Below are 17010 nucleotides of genomic sequence, written 5' to 3'. Positions count from 1 at the left end.
CAGCACAGGGACGGTCAGTGATGGGCTTTGAACCTCAGGGCCCCGCTGTTGTACATCCATCCCTGCCTTGGATGCCCTGGGACCACCAGATGGGTTCCCACAGATCAGATTTAGCTCACAATGCAAAGAGCTGCCCCCCTGCCCGTCACTGTGGCTGTCCATTGCTGCCTTCATCCAGAAGGTGCTGAGCAAGATCCATGTTGGCTTCTCTAAGAAAGTGGTGGAACCGGGACAGACAAGGCATCTCTGCAAAGCAAACTTTCCCTGCCACCACTGCTTGTGGCAGACCACGGGGCTGCTCCTCACCCTGCCGCTCTGCTGCTCTTCCCATCCCCACGCCCCCTCCGCACCCCTCTTTTGTCTGCAGGCCAGGACCAAATGGAGAGGGGCTGCAAGAGGGATGGGGTACTGTGCCAAGGAGGAGCAGGATGGGATCAGGGAGTACGAAGGGTCCTCGGCAGATCACAGCCTGACCGTGCACCAAGACCTACCTGCCCATCTACGCCTGCGTCTCTCTAAAACCGAGGGTCCACATGCAAACCCAGTAAGCCATTTTGTCTCCCGCCCAAGGGGAAGCAGAGGTTTGGGGCACCACCACCCTGGCCACTGCCCCGCGCCTCTCTTCCTCACTCAGCGCGATCCTGTTCAAGAGGGAAATGTTTGCATTTCAATCCAAATGCTGGTGGTTTGGACTTTTCCTTTCACAGCTTGAGTCTCGTGGCATCTGCTGTAAAGTGCGACAAGGGTTTGCGAGCTAGCCAGGAGCATGTGCCGAGATAAACGGATGCCTACAAGCGCTGGGGAGGAGCCGGCAGGATGTCTTTGCCTATCGCTTGCCAAACCAGCCCAGGGGATTTGGAGTCGACGATGCGTGTGTTGAGTACTCCAAGATCCTTTTCTCAATCAATTCCCCCCACACCACCTCCGAGGAGCCGCCGCAATGCAGACAAGCACACTGCAGGGTGAAGAGTGCAGCCACATGCAAAACTCATCAGAGACGTCGTGTTTAGACAGGAAAGACCTGCAAGATCATCGCGTTCATCTGCTGGCAAGAAGCTTCGTTGCGCTGATACCAGAAATCCCACAGACAAGAAGAACCTGCATTCCTCTGACATGGCTGGATTACCCGCTCATGAGGGCTGCTCCAGGTTTACAGCCACGATCAGACAGTAAGAAAGATGATATGGGGAGAGAGGGTGGTCGAACTCCAAACCTTTCCAGATGCAGCCGTAACTAAATACCGTTCCCACAGCACTGATGGTGCTCAGGCAAGGCAGTGGAGCAGCGTTAAGTCATTATGAAAGAGAAGACAAAAAAATTTCTAATGCCTAATTGGATACATCCAATTATGTTGTGCAGTGATGCATAAACCACGTTGAAAATTCTGTGGAATCTCTCCTCGGTTCAGCGGTAATTTTGACTTGTTATATTACTATTTAGAATATTAAAAAAAAAAAAAAGATCTAAATGCTATAATGGAAGGAAAGTCTTCTAACAGTGAAAATTAACTATTTCAGCCAGTGCTAACAGCTTTTAGTGGGCACATACCACATATTTACTGATCGTGGGAACACCCAGGGAAACCGAGTGAGCTGATACAACTAAATCAAGAGAGGGCTAGGTTCAAATAAGGCCTTCATCCTGCTACAGTACCTGGACTCAGCCCCAACTACATCTTCAACGAGGATGTTAGCTATAGATTTGGGTAATTACTGCTGATCTTTGTCATCTTATGTCCTGAATTCCCATTATATTAGAAAATAAAAAGCATTTCTGTAGAAGGCATACAGCACTACCATGAAGACACTGCCTCCCATAGCGGTATTTTTTCCTGGTATGTAAGTGATTAACAACTGACTCGCATCCTGTTTCAGTACCACAGAGCATAGCACAAATGCTTCTAAAGTATCCAGGGAAAAGCTGGAGCTTGGAAAAGCCAATGAATGCTCCAGCCCCCCCCCCCCCCCCCCCCCCCCCCACTCCAGAGCAAGGGCACAGCGAGGCTGCAGGAACACGGCGTCCAACACTGCACGGGGCAGCCATAAAACCTGCCATTGATGCAGAGCACAGCCGTGTCCTCGGCAGGCTGGGCCTGGATCACAAGAAAAACCCATCAAGCCATGACAGAGCAACCAAAATGCAGTTTTAGCATCCCCAAGGGTGGGTTTTAAACTGCAGTGATGATCGCAGCCTGTTTCAATGGTGCTCTAAGCAACGTGGCTTGTGTCTGGCACACGATGCTTTTTCTCTCCACCTCTGCTGGTACGTTTGAGGGAGGGCTGCTGTAGATTGGGTCTGGCCTGGGGTTTTTAGGAAAAGCACTGTTGGAGGGGGGTGGAGAAGAGGACCTTTCCTGAATTTATTTTTTGCGTTATTCCTATGCTCTTTTTTTAAGGAGAGGTTGGTCCTGAGTGCTGTAGGTCCTGAGGCTCTCAGTGCAGTGCAGAGGAAGGTCCATGTCTTGCACAGATGTGCTCTGCCCATCCACGTTGCCAGTGATGCCATGTTGTTTAATTCAGGCTTTTGGCTGTCAGAAATCCATAGCCCAGACCGTTACACACCTTGAAAATAAGGACTAAGGCCTTGATCTTGATCCAATGGGATATTGTGGTTGGTGCTGTAAAAATACAGATGCCAAGGGCATGAATCTGGACTCACTCTCTTGGAAAAGCACTGAGAAGTCAGTCCTGTAACTTGCTTTTGACATTAAGCAGGTGGCTCCCGTGGGAAACTCAGCCTCTCTAGGCTGAAAGGTGCAGCCTAAGGAGTTGCATGAAGGCACTGGCTCCACCAGTCCAGCGATTTCCTTCCAGCTGAAAGATTCAAATTCCAAAAATCTCTCTACAGCTTTTCTTTGGTTTTTGTTTGCTTAGGTTTTTTTTTAATAAAAGACACAAGGATTTCACCAACCATACTAGAGAAACATATTTCCTGTAAGTTAACTTCCTTAGCAACAGATTAATTTCAGTAAAGCTATTAAAAAACAATGAGATGCTCAGAGCATCCCAAAACCTTGAGTCCCAGGAGGCTCCATCAAATCTAGGACTGACCACCACCTGGGAAAAACCCAGGGCACTTGGCTGAGCGCTGTGCATCCCACAGCTCAATACCTGCTCTCCAGAGATGCTCTAGAGAAGCTCACATTTCTAACAAGAAACCCAAGGATTCAAGGTGAAAGAGCAACTTAATTGAACGTAGAGGAGGTAAATCTGATGGCAGTAGGAGAGAAAACCTGGAAAAACACACCACAGCCGAGCACAACGCTCCTCTTTTTTGTTCGCAACTCTTTGTTCTAGCAAGAATTCAGGGTTCTCCCTAGATCAGGTGAGGATGTGACCGAGTAATTCCTTGTGGGTCGTCAGAGGCTGCGTCGTACGTGGCACCGGGTGAGCCGTGGCTGTGCAGCCAGAGCCGGGACCTGCCAGCAGTGGGGAGAAACAGAGCCCTCCCCTGCTCCACACGCCCCAAAGCACTGCTGGTTTTGGATGCAGAAGCCTGGTGCCTCGGTTTACCTTTGGCCTCTTCTATTCAAGGCAGAGATTTGGCTGTGGAGAACACACCTTTCCTTTTGGTGGAGGCTCTGCTGGAGGGGTGCGCCAGCTCAGGAGAAGCCTTTACTACTGAGGTGGCTCTGCGGGCACCCCGTGGCGTTCTCCAGCTGAAAGGGCAGGCACCACCCCTTCGTCCATTGCCTGCCTGGCCGAGAGGCTCATCCAGCAAAGCCAAAGCCCCTGGTCCCCAGCTCACCCGCTCCTCCAATGTGGAAATGCCAGCCTGTCTCGGCAAAAGACTTCCAGAAATAAAAAGCAATCTTTTCCTCTGAGCACAATATGTTCAGAAATCAAAAGCAAAATCTTCAAAGGGGTCCTTCAAGGGAAAAAAAAAAAGGAGGAAAAGAAAATATGACATTTTCAACTGTGGAAAAAAAAACCCAGTCAAGAGATACAGATGCATCTCACTTTATTTGCACTGGCCTGTGCCAAGGAAAAGATGAAATTGCGATTCTTCAAATCATTCAGACAAGGAAAGCTGTTTCTACTTCAGCCCAAGAGCCTGTCTCCAGATAAAAAAAGGGGCCACCCACCCAGGGGCTGCCTCACCGCCCTGGCTAGCAGAGGCTGGGGCAGTTCCTGGCTCGGGGCAGCCCAGCCGCCCCGACTGCGCGGCCAGACACGAGGGACGCCGCTCCTGCACTGACGCATCTCGCAGGAGCGTGCCGGAGCCGAGCGACGGCCGCCTGCGCAGCGGATCCATAAAGACGCTGCAGGAACCTTTCGCAGTTTGTTCTCCGCGTCCAGAGGGAAAACATCTCCCGGGAGCAGGCGCTCGCCCCCCAGCCACCTTCTCCTCCCGTTGGCACATGCGGCCACTGCTGTTCATGGAGCCTTTCCAGCAAGTACTAAGAATAAACGTCCGAAAATATACACCCCTCGTGCTTCTCCAGAAGGGGAAGTTGCTGTTTCCGATCCTCCCGGAGGCTTTTGACTCGTGTAAGCAGCGGCTCCGTGTTGCAGCTGAGCGGCTCGTGGAAGGGGAGAGCAGCGGCCGCCTCCTGTGGGCAGGGGCGCGGGCAGGGCCGGCAGCACCCACCCCTCCGACCAGGTGAGGCGGTGGGTGCCAAGCGCAGGGACCCACCACCTCCGAGCTGCAGCCGCTAGAGATGCACAGCCGTGCCGCCATCCCCAGCAGACCCTGGCAGGGCTTGGCCCTGCAATTTTGCGGCGCCAGAGGGTGCTGGGGATGAGGTCATGGTGGAGGCACAGGCGGGGTGGATATTGGGGGTGAAGGAGCTCTGAAGGATGGAGGGAAAACCCCCACCCGTGGCGATGCAAAAGGGACATCCCTTGGAAAAGAGGCAGCAAAGCTCCTGCTACGGAGATGGGGAAAGAGACCAGGACGAGGCGGTCCCTGACGCAATTAATGGCCCCGTGCAGCCAGCAGGAAGCACCCACGTGTGGAAACCAGCTCAAACCACAGGGACACCACAGACTTCACTGGACCAGAGTGCTGCAAACAGCCAGTCACAGGTCCTGGTCCCCTATAGCGTCCTGAGCCCTCAGAGCGTGTCACGAGCGCCCATGTACTCAGCACCAGCTTTCCTGTTGCCACCCCCTGGTGTGTTTAAGACCTAATTACTAGCCAACACACTGCCTCAGTCGTGAAGAGGTTGAGCGTAAAACAACGTTTTGCCCCCAGCAGCTCTGGTTTGTGGGCCTGGGTTGGAGTGGACACGTACTGCCACCTCCTTCCCCAGCGCAATGCTGGTTACCCTTGCTCCGAGCACCTCCGCGACTGTTTCCACCTGATCCCCAGAACAATTTCTAAAACTTTCCTCGGATGGCCTGTACAAGGGACAGAACTGAGATTCCTTCTAGGAGCTGGGCCACGTTGAGCTGCGGCTTTTGGAGGACGCCCACCGCATCCCCTCGCTCCTCCCCACAGCCCGCTGTGCCGTTTGCTGGGGTTTCAGCGCAGCATCCCCCCGCTGCTGCTTGTCCTCGGCAGAGGGGCCAACAGCTCGGCTCAGCACCTGCCCTCTTCCGTATCTACCTGGGTTGCTGTTATCTTTTAACCTATCACCTGTCATTTTCTCATCTCTGTAATTAAGACCAGAGCCCCCAATGGCACATGGCCTCTGCAACGTGCAGAGCCACGGCAGAGCCAGAGCACCCCTACGTGATGCCCCGCACCCCAACCCTCCTCCCCACAGCCCCCAGCTGCTTCGAGGGAGGCGCAGACTCACAGGAGGGCACCGGTGCTCAGCACCCTTCCCAGGTGCCAGCAGCAACACCCAGGGCCAGCAGGGCAGCGGGGAAGGGACGGGTCTGCGCTGCCCCCGCACCAGCCTGCAGGCAGCCCCAGGCAGGGTGGGAAGGGCTTTCTGCAGCGGACGCTGGGCCAGACTGAGAGAGCCCGCTGCCTGCGGCACAGCCCTGACCGTGGCGCGCAGCCGGCTCACAGAGTTGAGCCTCCATCGCTGCAAACGGTGCTACAAAACCCCAAAAACCCTCAGACTGGCATCAAACTCGGCAGTTGCCTTGCTCGGCAGCAAGGAGGACCAGGAGCACGTCACCCCTGAACTCAGCTCCTCCTTTTGCCTTCCTGGGAAGCCAGGGACAGTGACAGCGAACATCTCCATCCCCCCAAATTCTCCCAAGCTCTGCCCATGTGGCTGCCTTGCCCCATACCACCCCCATGGCTCTGAAAGTCGCAGCCCCTCGACCCAGGGAGTGGACTTAAACCAGCAAACCCATGAAAGCGTGAGCTCAAAACTAGGAACAAGCGAGAAAACAGCCACCAAAGCCCTGCCTGGGGAGACTGTGGTTACAGACACATTTGAAGCATGTTGCACCCGCACACAGCAGGGCTCCAGGGCAGGTTCACCTCTGTGTACCGAAGGAAGTTTGCTCTACCCTGACCCAAATCGTTTTGCTCTCACCAGGGCACTTACAGCCCCAGAGGCTCATCCCTGCTCCCCTGAAGGGCAGAGGAATAAGATCTGCTGATGCTTTTGGCACAGGAAGGCTTTGTAGTGCTCCCTGCACGCGTGTCTGCACACCTTGCTGTAAAGCTTCGGGAAGAAAGGCCAACAAGTCATTTCAGGTGCTTGCTTAATTCAGCCCATAAGACGACAGACCCTTCGAAATGGTTATTCAGAGCTGGGCAAGTGCTTCCAGAGTCACCTCGCTGCCGACAATTGCATAAAAGCCCCAGCAAACGGCACTGAGGCAAGATGGAGCAAGACATCTTGAGAGGGGAGGTGGATGCCGGGCCGAGCTCGCAGCCCTGGCCGGAGCCAAAGAGCAGCTCAGCCGTCCCTCTGTCTGGCTGAGCGGGCACCAGAGCTCCGGGCAGTAAGCAGGACAAGGGGGGCAGAGCTTGGCAGACAGTTAACCTTGGAGGAAACAATAGCTGTAACAGTATTTTTAAGAAAGTATTTAGTTAGCAAAACTTTGTTATGACTTATGACAATCCTTACGCTATTCAGGACGAGGTGATACCTCGTACCTTACGTGTTGTAAGCGGGCAGCTTATGGAGCCATCCATACATACGTAGCCAGAAAGATCTATTCCAGAAAGACATGTCGTTTACTCTCCAGCTTACACCAGGAACTGGAAAGGCTTCGGGACAGGCCTGTTACCTTCATACCACATTACAAGCCTGATTAAAAGCTCCCAGTTCCAGCCTAGCAAAGAGATTTGGTGTCTGCCCTGCGTGAGCTGCAGGACTGTGCTGGGCAGCCTCTCCAGCCGAGCCAGGCAAGAGCGAACACCGAAACCCCCGTTCCCTGGAACCGCTGCCCTCCCTGGCAGGTCCTGCTCTGCCGCAGGAGGTCTGGCACAGTCAGCCTCCACAGAAACATGACTGGGCTCACACAGGACGGGAAGGCAAGGTGCTCCTCTGCATCCCAAGTGCTCCCTGTGCACCCCAGTCCCTGCCAGCTATCCTGTCTTTGCAAGTTTTCCCAAGGGCCCCCACCACCCTCCTTCCCACAGTCCCTGCAGTTCTGCTCACACTCCCTGCTCCCGTCTTGGCCATCTCACAGTTGCTCAGAGAAACCAAAAAAAAAAAAAAGTTTCAGGAAATGGTGAGAAGCAGAGGTAAATGAAGAGTATGCATCTGGGAAGAAAAAACATGCTGCAGCAGAGGAGAGATTCAGCAAAGTCAAGCAAAAATGTGGACCTGAAGTGCTCAGCTCCGCACCAAGGAGAAAGCTCAGGACTGGACAGTTTGTAGTATCCAGCCCAAACATCTGCTCAGCCCATAAGCACCCATCCCACTACCCTCCAACTGCCTCCTTCCATCACGCTTTCCACCGATTAATTTGACTGCAGTGCAGTGCATGTGTACCCAGTGAAACTCATCAACGCAGCTCCAACCTCGCCAGCCAGCCTGGGCTGAGCTGAACCCAGTTTAAGAAGAGCCTTTCTCCAGGCAGCAGGTTTGTCGTGAAGCTGTTGCCTCACAGTGCTGACATGGTGGAAAAGCCAAAAGCGACTTCCCAGCACACACAGACATGCAATAGCAACCCGTCCTAGCAGTGATGGATGGGCAGCCGCCTTCTTTGGGTGACAGATGAGGCTGGAGAACCACGCTCCGGTGGGATAACCAGAGCCAGGGGAGCCACCGACATCAAACCTTGCCTGAAAGTCACAGCTCGAGTATAACAGCACAGCCCACTGCAGAATACCTTCAGAGATGAATTTTAAAAGAATCTCACAAAAAATAATGTCATTCTCTGTTGAGCACTTGTCCTCTCCAATCCTCTTGACACACACGGCCCACAGCTGTGCTGAAGCAAGCAAACCCACGGTGCCCGGAAGATAAACTAACACACAGCACAAATCAGGACAGCGACACAGCTCCCGATGAGAACCTCCCTCCCCCCCAGCACAAGGCACTGAGGGACCTCCCCCCGCCCCATCACCTCATTTCACAGCACAAACCCTTTCCCGTTGCCCGGTTCCCAAAAGCGATCAGCAATGAGGACTGACAGCAGCCTGGGGTCCCCCAGCTCCCCACTCCCCAGAGCATCAGGTAATGACACAGCGCGAAGCCACGGGCTGCTGTACGGCGGGGTAAGGCAACAAGCGGGGTAAACCCCAAAACCCACTCGACGGTTAATGGCCAAATCTACCTCATACCTTGCAACCTGAGAACACCCCATGGCCTCTCCTTAACGGGGGCCAGATGCTCCCCACATCTGCCCGCCTTGCCCGCAGCTCTCAGGGCGTTTGGCAGCAGCAGGGTTCCACGGTGCCCGGGGCAGCGTACCGCTCCCAGCCTTTGGGGAGAGGGAAGAGGGAAAAGGGGCCCCAGACCACACCAGGATGGGTGGGAGCACCCGGCCGAGAGGTGCCTCCGCAACTTCATAGTGAGGTTCTCTGGTGGGAATTAAGAGATGATTGTTAAATAGGCTAACAACTGCAAGGGAAAAAACCCAACAAACCAACCAAAACCAAAGGCCACCCAGGTGAGATGGAATTTTAAAGTTTGACCTCAAAGTTTATACTCCAGATTTTAGCAGACGTATCACAGAGCTTCTATGGCTTATTTGGATAACAAGATTCAGCAGGACATTCACAACCCCTTTAACTGGTTCGGCAGGGCTTCACTTTTTACAGTGCACTTCTAGCAGAAAATAGATGAGGTTTTACTTTCTCTCCTCTCACTGAAGTGCAGCTACAATCTCAGCAGCAGCAATGTTGCTTTGAAAATTATTATCCAGTGTCACAGCAGGCCAAGGAGACTAAAAAGTAATCTACATTTAGAGAGATATTCTGAAGACTGAATTTGCCAATACTTAGCCAGAACTTTGCTCAGATTCTTACCACAGAGTTTGTAGCACCTTTGAAAACATTTCAGGCTAGTGCTTCCAACAAATACCTTACCAAAAACCAACACTTTCAAGAGATCAATGGTGAGCCCTGTGGTGGGCATACAAAGTTGGCTGAAGCACAATGATTTAACAAGACATTTTCACCCCCACTGCCCTCATACCTGGACCTTGACAAGCCAGCAAGATCCTGACCAGTCCCCCCACGCTAATGGCATGAGGCTGCGCCAGAGGATCCACACCGTCAATCACTTCTGGTCTGATGGCTCAGAAATGAACTGGAGCAACTCAGTAACCATGCAGCAGCAGCTTCTCAAACGGTTTAAAAGCGAACTCAATTCACAAATAAAACTATTGACAGAAGACCAGGGGACAGAAACCAAAGACAAGAACTTTGAATCACTTATTCTCACTAGTCAGTGCACGTGAGCCAAAAAAAAAACCCAAGAAAAAGTTCTTCTTGAGACAGAGCTAGCACTGGAAGACCGTTTATCTGCACAGGGCTCAGGGCATGAACACAGATTGCTTTAGCAACCACGGAAATGGGTAATATTTTAAAAATTCTATTCTATCTATTATTCTATCTAATATATTCTATCTATATTCTATTCTATAAAGTCAGAAAAAATTCTTGTGATGTCTCTGCTGACGCGTGACATGGAAGGGCTATGGCAAAGCGGAGGAATTAAGTGCCTCCGAGACGGATGAACTACCTCAGCTCTGTTATTCACTGCATCCTCCCAGAGTACGCACTGTAACAAACGGCAGGGTAAAAATCCATCTCAGAACTGCACGGACCTGTGCCAAAGCATGCAGCTGGGCCACTGCAGAGCCCTTTTGGACTCAAAATGCTTTGGCCCAGTAGCCGTGTGCCTTACATTGGGTGCTGCCGAACGAGCCGGGAAAGGCACCCGCTGGGTCAGCGCTGCCGGCACCGGCGCCCAACACAAACTCTTACCAACACGAGCTCCGAGTCAGCGTAACTGCGCGCTGAGCTTGCATTAACTAATGCGTAATACCGACGTTTGGTTAGATGACATTACTTATCCATTTATTTGACAAATTAAGTTCAAACTTTTTTTTATTAAGCACATTCCACAGTACAAAGCTTTAGATCATGAACCATATCTGTACAATTTAACAGTTTCAAGAAGCTGTTCATACACCAACTTTCCAAACAGATAATTGGCAAACATAATTACAAGTTAGAATTAGACTATCCCAGTGCTTTGAAACATTAATATAGCAGTAAAGTACAGTTGCTCAATTATGGTTAGCAAAACAAAGTCCAGAGTGCAGCCAGGATCACTACCATTAATCCCAGGAGTCAAGTTCCTTGGGTGCCAATCACAAAAGTCCACTGCTATGTTACACAAAGCACAAAGAAGTTTAGACTGCATGTTCAAATACCATTATCTCCCAAGGAAAAACATGAATTTAAATCTTACACATGCATTTTAAAAAAGGACTCCGTTCTTCGGAAACAAATACCTTTTTCTTCAGGGCTGCAACAGATTTTTCTTTTTAAACAGTTTAATATTAAAGCTATTAGATGGGAAGGGTAAAATAAGACACTTTCACGAACTACTGTCAAGCTTACCAAAAAGTGATCTTACGGACGCTTAGGAGCATGTTTTTAATCTTCTGTACTTCATCACATTCGGTCATCTTGATGAAATAAATATTGTTGTAGTAACACGTAAATGGGAGTTTAACTTAAACACTGATCCCAACACCTCTCTCAATATGAAGGGTGAAGAGGAGAAAACCTTTAGTCGCACTTCTGTAACGGTTCGGTAACGCCTTGACGTACGCTTTCTCTGAATTCGCCTGACACAGAAACAATGCGTCTAACCACGGCTGTCCCGCCGGTAACGTGGGAGCGATCCCTCAGCAACTGGACGTCCCCTAACCTTTCTGATTGTACAAGGGAAAAATGCAAACCCAAGAAAGTGCTGCCAGAGGACAAAAAATACACGACGTACAAAGGATCAAAGGAATGACAATACATTTCTGTGCCAGCACGCATCTTCCCCAGGAAAACAGGCGGATTTCACGCTGAGCTTGACTGAAGCACTGAAGAAAAGCCACTGACAGGCGTAGTCACACGAGTAATGCAAATAAAATATTCACGTTTGCATTTATCCATGTCTTACTCTGACATCAGAAAAATGCAGTAGCATTTATATGACCACATAAATTAGAGGGGAGACTATGACAACATAAGAGGAAACTACCAAGACTTCCTAAAAAAAACATGCTAACGAAGAGGAACCATGACCAGGGCATTGCAACATGGTCACAGCTGATAGCTATGGAAAAGAAAACTAGCACGGTAATTAGCATGGTAATCAGCATGGTAACCACAGCATTGACTTGAAGGGACCTCCACTCCACCGTAAGGAAGTGTTACAAATCAAACATAAATAAATTTAGCTTTGGCCCATGGCATCTTCTCCATTGAGCAGCCAAACTAATGCTAAAGAAGGACATCAGTAGGCGTTTGTGAGGACCTACTGGTGTTAAAAGAAAGACATCTGTAAATACTGCGGCACAAAAATATAAGATACAGAACATAAATTAAACATTTTTTAATTTTTAAAAAGTTTAGAAATTACATTTTAAAATATGTAGTTCCCATTAAAAAAAATCCTAATGAATACTGAAAACCTCCTTTTGCAGAGAAAATGTCTAGGTAACTCATATTAACCCCTACAGTGCCAGTAGTTAGAACATCCTGCTGCCAAGTGCTACCACATTGTGTGTAGTGTCAGGAGATCCTGACTCCTAGCACCTGGAGGTTACACTGTTATGTACATCATATCTACATGCTTATACAGTATTTGAAATGAGGCAAGCACACATGGAAAGGTTTTACTATACCAAACATTAGGAAGCGTAGGACGGCTGTAGTACAGAGCACAGTTTAAAGGAAAAGACAGTGCTATACAACTAGTTTAGATAACCTAGCCTGAATTACAGGTAATCTTTAATTTAAAAGAAATTATTGGTGCAGAAACAAGTAAACTGTAATCCAAAAATATTACTGAGCAATTCAGAAATATTTCTAAGAGTCCAACGTACACTCCTATCAAACAAAACAGGCTCTGAATCTGTCATGAGAGTAAAGTCTAAAGGACAATGGTGACTTTGAAAGCAAAGCTCTGTACATTCTGGGCATGTGTTTGGCACCCAAATTTCATTGGAGAATGTTTTTTGTTTAAAGTCAGACAAAAGTGCAAAGCAATATAAATTAGGCCAAGTCCTTTCTTGACTTCCGATTTATTTCTGAAAAACAAGCCATCAGAGTTCAGTTTCTACGGACAATTTACATGTGAAGCTTTGGATTTCTCATTGCAGGGAAGGATAGGCTTCTGAAATTCATCTACTCGAAGTCAGTGAATTTGTAGTAAACTCAAAGACGACCACTGAGAGCAGGAAAGATTAAGAAATTTAGATATAGAATTGTGCTGCTTTGCATCTACACAGCATCTAGAACCAATTCTGACTTTAGCTGTCAATCAACATCTTCAGGCATGTAGTAGCCAAAAATCCAGTAGTTCAAGACTGTGAAACCCTGAAAAAGACAAAAGACAAGCTGAATTGACAGAAGATACAAATCAAAAAGCAACCTTTGGAGACATCCGGAGGAGGTTAGGCCCATGCCATCTTTTGCACTCCAGGCTGAAAGTAAAACGGCAAAATACCTGCAAGGACTGCAACCCTTACGCAACCCATTAAGGGGGTGCTTGCCATTAAATACTTCCCTCTGTGCTAGAAGTCCTTCCATCGAGGACAGATGCACCTCCACAGGATGCTGCCTTTGTTGCAGAATATGCTCTGAATGTAGTTAAGTAAGAGCAAGATTCTCAACAGCTATAGTCCTTGGGGGTCACCTACAGGTTGGCAGTTTTCTTAGATGTAGTAAGAATCAAAAACCCTCCTGGGGACCAGCAGGTGAGCCACCAGCTCACCAGCTAGTCTCGCTAAATGCTGAACGCTATTTACTGAAACAGTGACCTACATACAACTACGAGAAAATTTTCCTTTCTTCTCCACAATGCAGAGGAGCAGGTTTTGCACAGGTGCAAGTTCAGTTGCTTTAATACATGATTTTTTAAGAAAACCCGACAAAAAACTCAAGTAGTTCTGTATTTCGGTTACCTTTTCCAGCCACGTGACTCCATCATTAGCTTGGAGCCAGTGCAAGTCCTTAATGTAATTAAATCCGAACTTTGATATCACCTGCCACTTCCCAAAACCATTTTTAGGGACTATGGAGAACTGCCCTCTTCTGATATGGAATTCCCATGAAAGGTTAAAACACCTTTAGGCACTTCCCCTTGACTTCCCTTCCCCCAGCCCAATGCCTACTGCTTAATGTAAGAATACTAGACTATCATATGGTAACAATTTTTATCATGTTACAATAAACAACAGGAATTCAACAGAAAGCAATAAAACTCTCGCAGCCAACTGCCAGGACTGTCAAAAATGATCCGCTTTGAAGAGGCATAACACTGCAAGCCTTGTAAAAAAGTGTACGGGGCTGTTTCAAAATTCAGAAAACTATAATGTTTGAAAGCATATAAAACTGTTTCATTAAATGTCATAATGAAATATTAGCTGTTTGACCATAATTTTATGTAGCTTTATGGTTTTTGGATTCTGAAGTCAGACAAACCCGTCAAAAGTGACATCACAGCATCTCTCCTATATAGGAAATAATTATTAAGGGACTGTCATTACCAACACCAACAACTTCCAGTATATGGAGATCAGCACGGTTTCAGTTGTCTGACAGGACAAGTCAGACATAAGCTGTGCAAAACTGTCAAGTGTGCAGAATCTGAATGGAAGAACACACTGCCAAAGGCAGTTGATATTTCACTGACAAATCTCAATGACAGTGGGTCTTGTGGGCCACATGTGGCAAGAGAGGAAAGTAAGACACCAGCATATTGCTCATCAACCAAATTGATAGAAGTTTTATTCAACTCCTAATTTCTTTTACGCTTAAGACACACTGGGTATAGCTTTTCCATGAATCAAAACTAATAAAAGAAGCGTGCCAAATATACTGCTGTAACTTAGTTAAAAAAAAAATTGTCAATCTCCAATTATCTTCTAAGTTAATAGGAAAGCACTGGTGTAGTAACTGGAAGACAGATGGAGATTGTTCCTAAACTATTGTCGTCTTCTCATGCAGCCCATTCTATCTGCCTGAAAAGGCAAGGGGGAAGGGAAAAAAAAAAGGAAAGAAAAAAAAAAAGAATTATTCTGAAAGGAGGAAAAAGTTTTCAATAGAGAGGGAAAACCATTCAACTGCAACAAGCCTTGGAGTTTCCACAGCAGAAGTTCACCTAGGTATGGACCCAGGTGGCACAGAAGCCAATGGCAGCATCTCTGTCTCAAAAGGAGCAGGACAAAGTCTCTAGGGACATTGCCATCAGTGACAGCATCAAGCTTTCCACAACAAGGATGCAAATATGTCAACCTGGATCAAACAAAATCATTCTGAAGTGGAAGTCACAGGTAAGCAGTGCTGGAGGACCTGGCTCTTTGGGTAGTTTCAGGATTTATCTCCCAAGAAAGTTGTGGCTTTTAACCACTTCCCCACTCTGGACAAACATTAAGGTTAGCAGTTTAGCCTTTTCAGATTTCTGTTGTCCTCCTTCTGCAGGCAGGATAAGGAATTCCATGAGTTGTACTAAACTACCCTTACAGCAGTGTTCTTAAAAATGCGGTTTTAAGGGAAAATTCCATTAACTGCTGATTCTGCACACTAACTCATCATCATAGCATAAGACTTCTTCCTTAATCATGGGCCTAATTTTATTGAAGTAGTAACAGGTTCAGAAAGACAGGAAACTCAGTCTGGCAATGGCCAGACTTTTGCCTTGACTCTCTGTGAAACCTAATGAACCAACAGATCCAAGTGTCATATCCAGAGAGAACATTATCTTGTTGTGGGTTTTTTAAAATGAGTTGGAGTTTGGTAAGCAGGAAAGGCAGCCAACACTTTCCTGAGGAATGCTCACAGGTGAAAGAAAACTGATTTTTAAGAACCAGCATCTCAAAAAAGCAAAGCGTGTCTTCACAAAGGAAGGTATTTCCTAGCCAGAAGCAGAGATCCTACAGGAGGAGTGGAAAAACCCAAGGAATTCATTGCCACAGTAGGGATAAACATATACAGATAGGAAACGAAAATCCATGCTTACATGAAGCCAGGGAAAGCTTTTCCCACAATGTTTAAGCAAACTATTAATTATCTACTTCAAATAAAATAAATCCTTCCTGTTGGGGCAATGTTAGTCCTAACTCCTCTTGCTGTGGTGTCTCCACTTCCTTGGAAGCATCCAGTCTCAGCACTGGCAGAGATGCAGCACTGGAGAAAGGGGTGACTGGTCTGCTTTGGTAAGGCAATTTCTATCTTTCCAAGTCCCAGCATTCACAGCTATTTATAGTTTGAAGTGCAATTGTTGGCAGCAGTATAGATGACATAAGGAAAAGAATCCACTGTCCTAACAAACAGATCTACAGCAGAGCTTTTACCCACCGTGCTTCGAAAACTAAATGAAGCTGACTTGCAGAAAAATGGAAACACAAGAGGAAAAGTTCATCTGCATCGTTTCTGACAGCTCTGAGTTGTCAGGCTGCCTAACACAATGTAATTTTTAGTTCTGAAAGCTTTTCCTACTATTTGTGCTTATCACAGAACTGCTCATTTCTGATGAGCATTTGTCCAAAGATCATACACATGTTCAGTTTACTAGAGGTATATTACAATGCTCATTACAAAGCTTCACATAGTGAGCAGATGCATCAAGAACTCTGAAAGGCTCTGACTTCACAGGATATCTGGAATACCTGTGCAATAGACCACATCTCCTCAGTTTCCAAGAATGTTCTGAATACGTAATAACTTTCCATAAAATACCTGAAGTACCCAATTATTAACAGGAGGGATTATAGAAGGGGGTAAGATAACATGACAAGTTTTATAAGCTGAAGCATGACCATACAAAGACTAGACAGTGAAAGAAGTGGCATAAATAGGTTTTATTTTCTTAAGGAAAACATCAGCTTGTTGTTTTGACTAAGTCAACCTGCAGGCAGGGTGATAATTTCAGATATTTATTATACATCCAATAATAAGAGGGAGGCTTACCTTCTGAGGGTAGTAAAGTGCAGACTGTTATCTGGAGATGTAAGTGTATGTTCTAGATGGAGAGCGGGTCTCATTCTGGGCACTGGGTGGCACATTTAAGAAATCCCAAATCAGAATTGTATCGTCATGGGAACTACTAATGATCTGAAATTCATCAAACTGGAGTCTAAAGACACGTCCTGAATGTTCCTGTGAGTAATACGAAATCAGTTAGCAAGGCAAGAAGAGGGTAACATTTCATTACTTTTGTACTCGCATGTGTATCCAGACACAGATCGGTGTATTCAAACTCGAGTGTGCTGGTCAAGAAACCCTTAGTTATAATTACACTCAGGTTTAACAAAAGCTGGTTTTGTATGAAAGCTTTTTTCAGCAAAACACACAGCTTCCAAATCCAGTGCTTGTAAACCCCAAGCCTCCCCTGGAGGTGCCAGCCATAGAGACCGAGATTATTAAAGACAAAAGCAGCCTATCAATCAAGCAGCAGCAATTTAGAAGATT

General features: G+C 47.6%; 2 protein-coding genes across 7 annotated transcripts in view; one reads left to right on the top strand and one right to left on the bottom strand.

Moving 5' to 3' along the window:
* MATR3 (matrin 3) overlaps positions 1-17010 on the top strand; it is a 1017354-nt gene that overhangs the window by 427432 nt on the left and 572912 nt on the right. The gene's annotated exons all lie outside the window — the stretch shown is intronic.
* FBXW11 (F-box and WD repeat domain containing 11) overlaps positions 10402-17010 on the bottom strand; it is a 77882-nt gene continuing 71273 nt past the window's right edge. For all 6 annotated transcript variants that reach the window (XM_049829447.1, XM_049829449.1, XM_049829451.1 and 3 more), the window contains 2 exons: positions 16510-16698; positions 10402-12915 (listed from right to left, as the gene is read on the bottom strand). In XM_049829447.1, the coding sequence (XP_049685404.1) occupies positions 16537-16698 (162 nt within the window). In that variant the 3' untranslated portion in view covers positions 10402-12915; positions 16510-16536. The remainder of the gene's footprint in view (positions 12916-16509; positions 16699-17010) is intronic.

This window comes from Accipiter gentilis, chromosome 26 (genome assembly GCF_929443795.1).
Source record: "Accipiter gentilis chromosome 26, bAccGen1.1, whole genome shotgun sequence".
NCBI lineage: Eukaryota > Metazoa > Chordata > Aves > Accipitriformes > Accipitridae > Astur > Astur gentilis.
This window is presented reverse-complemented; position numbering and strand designations above follow the sequence as displayed.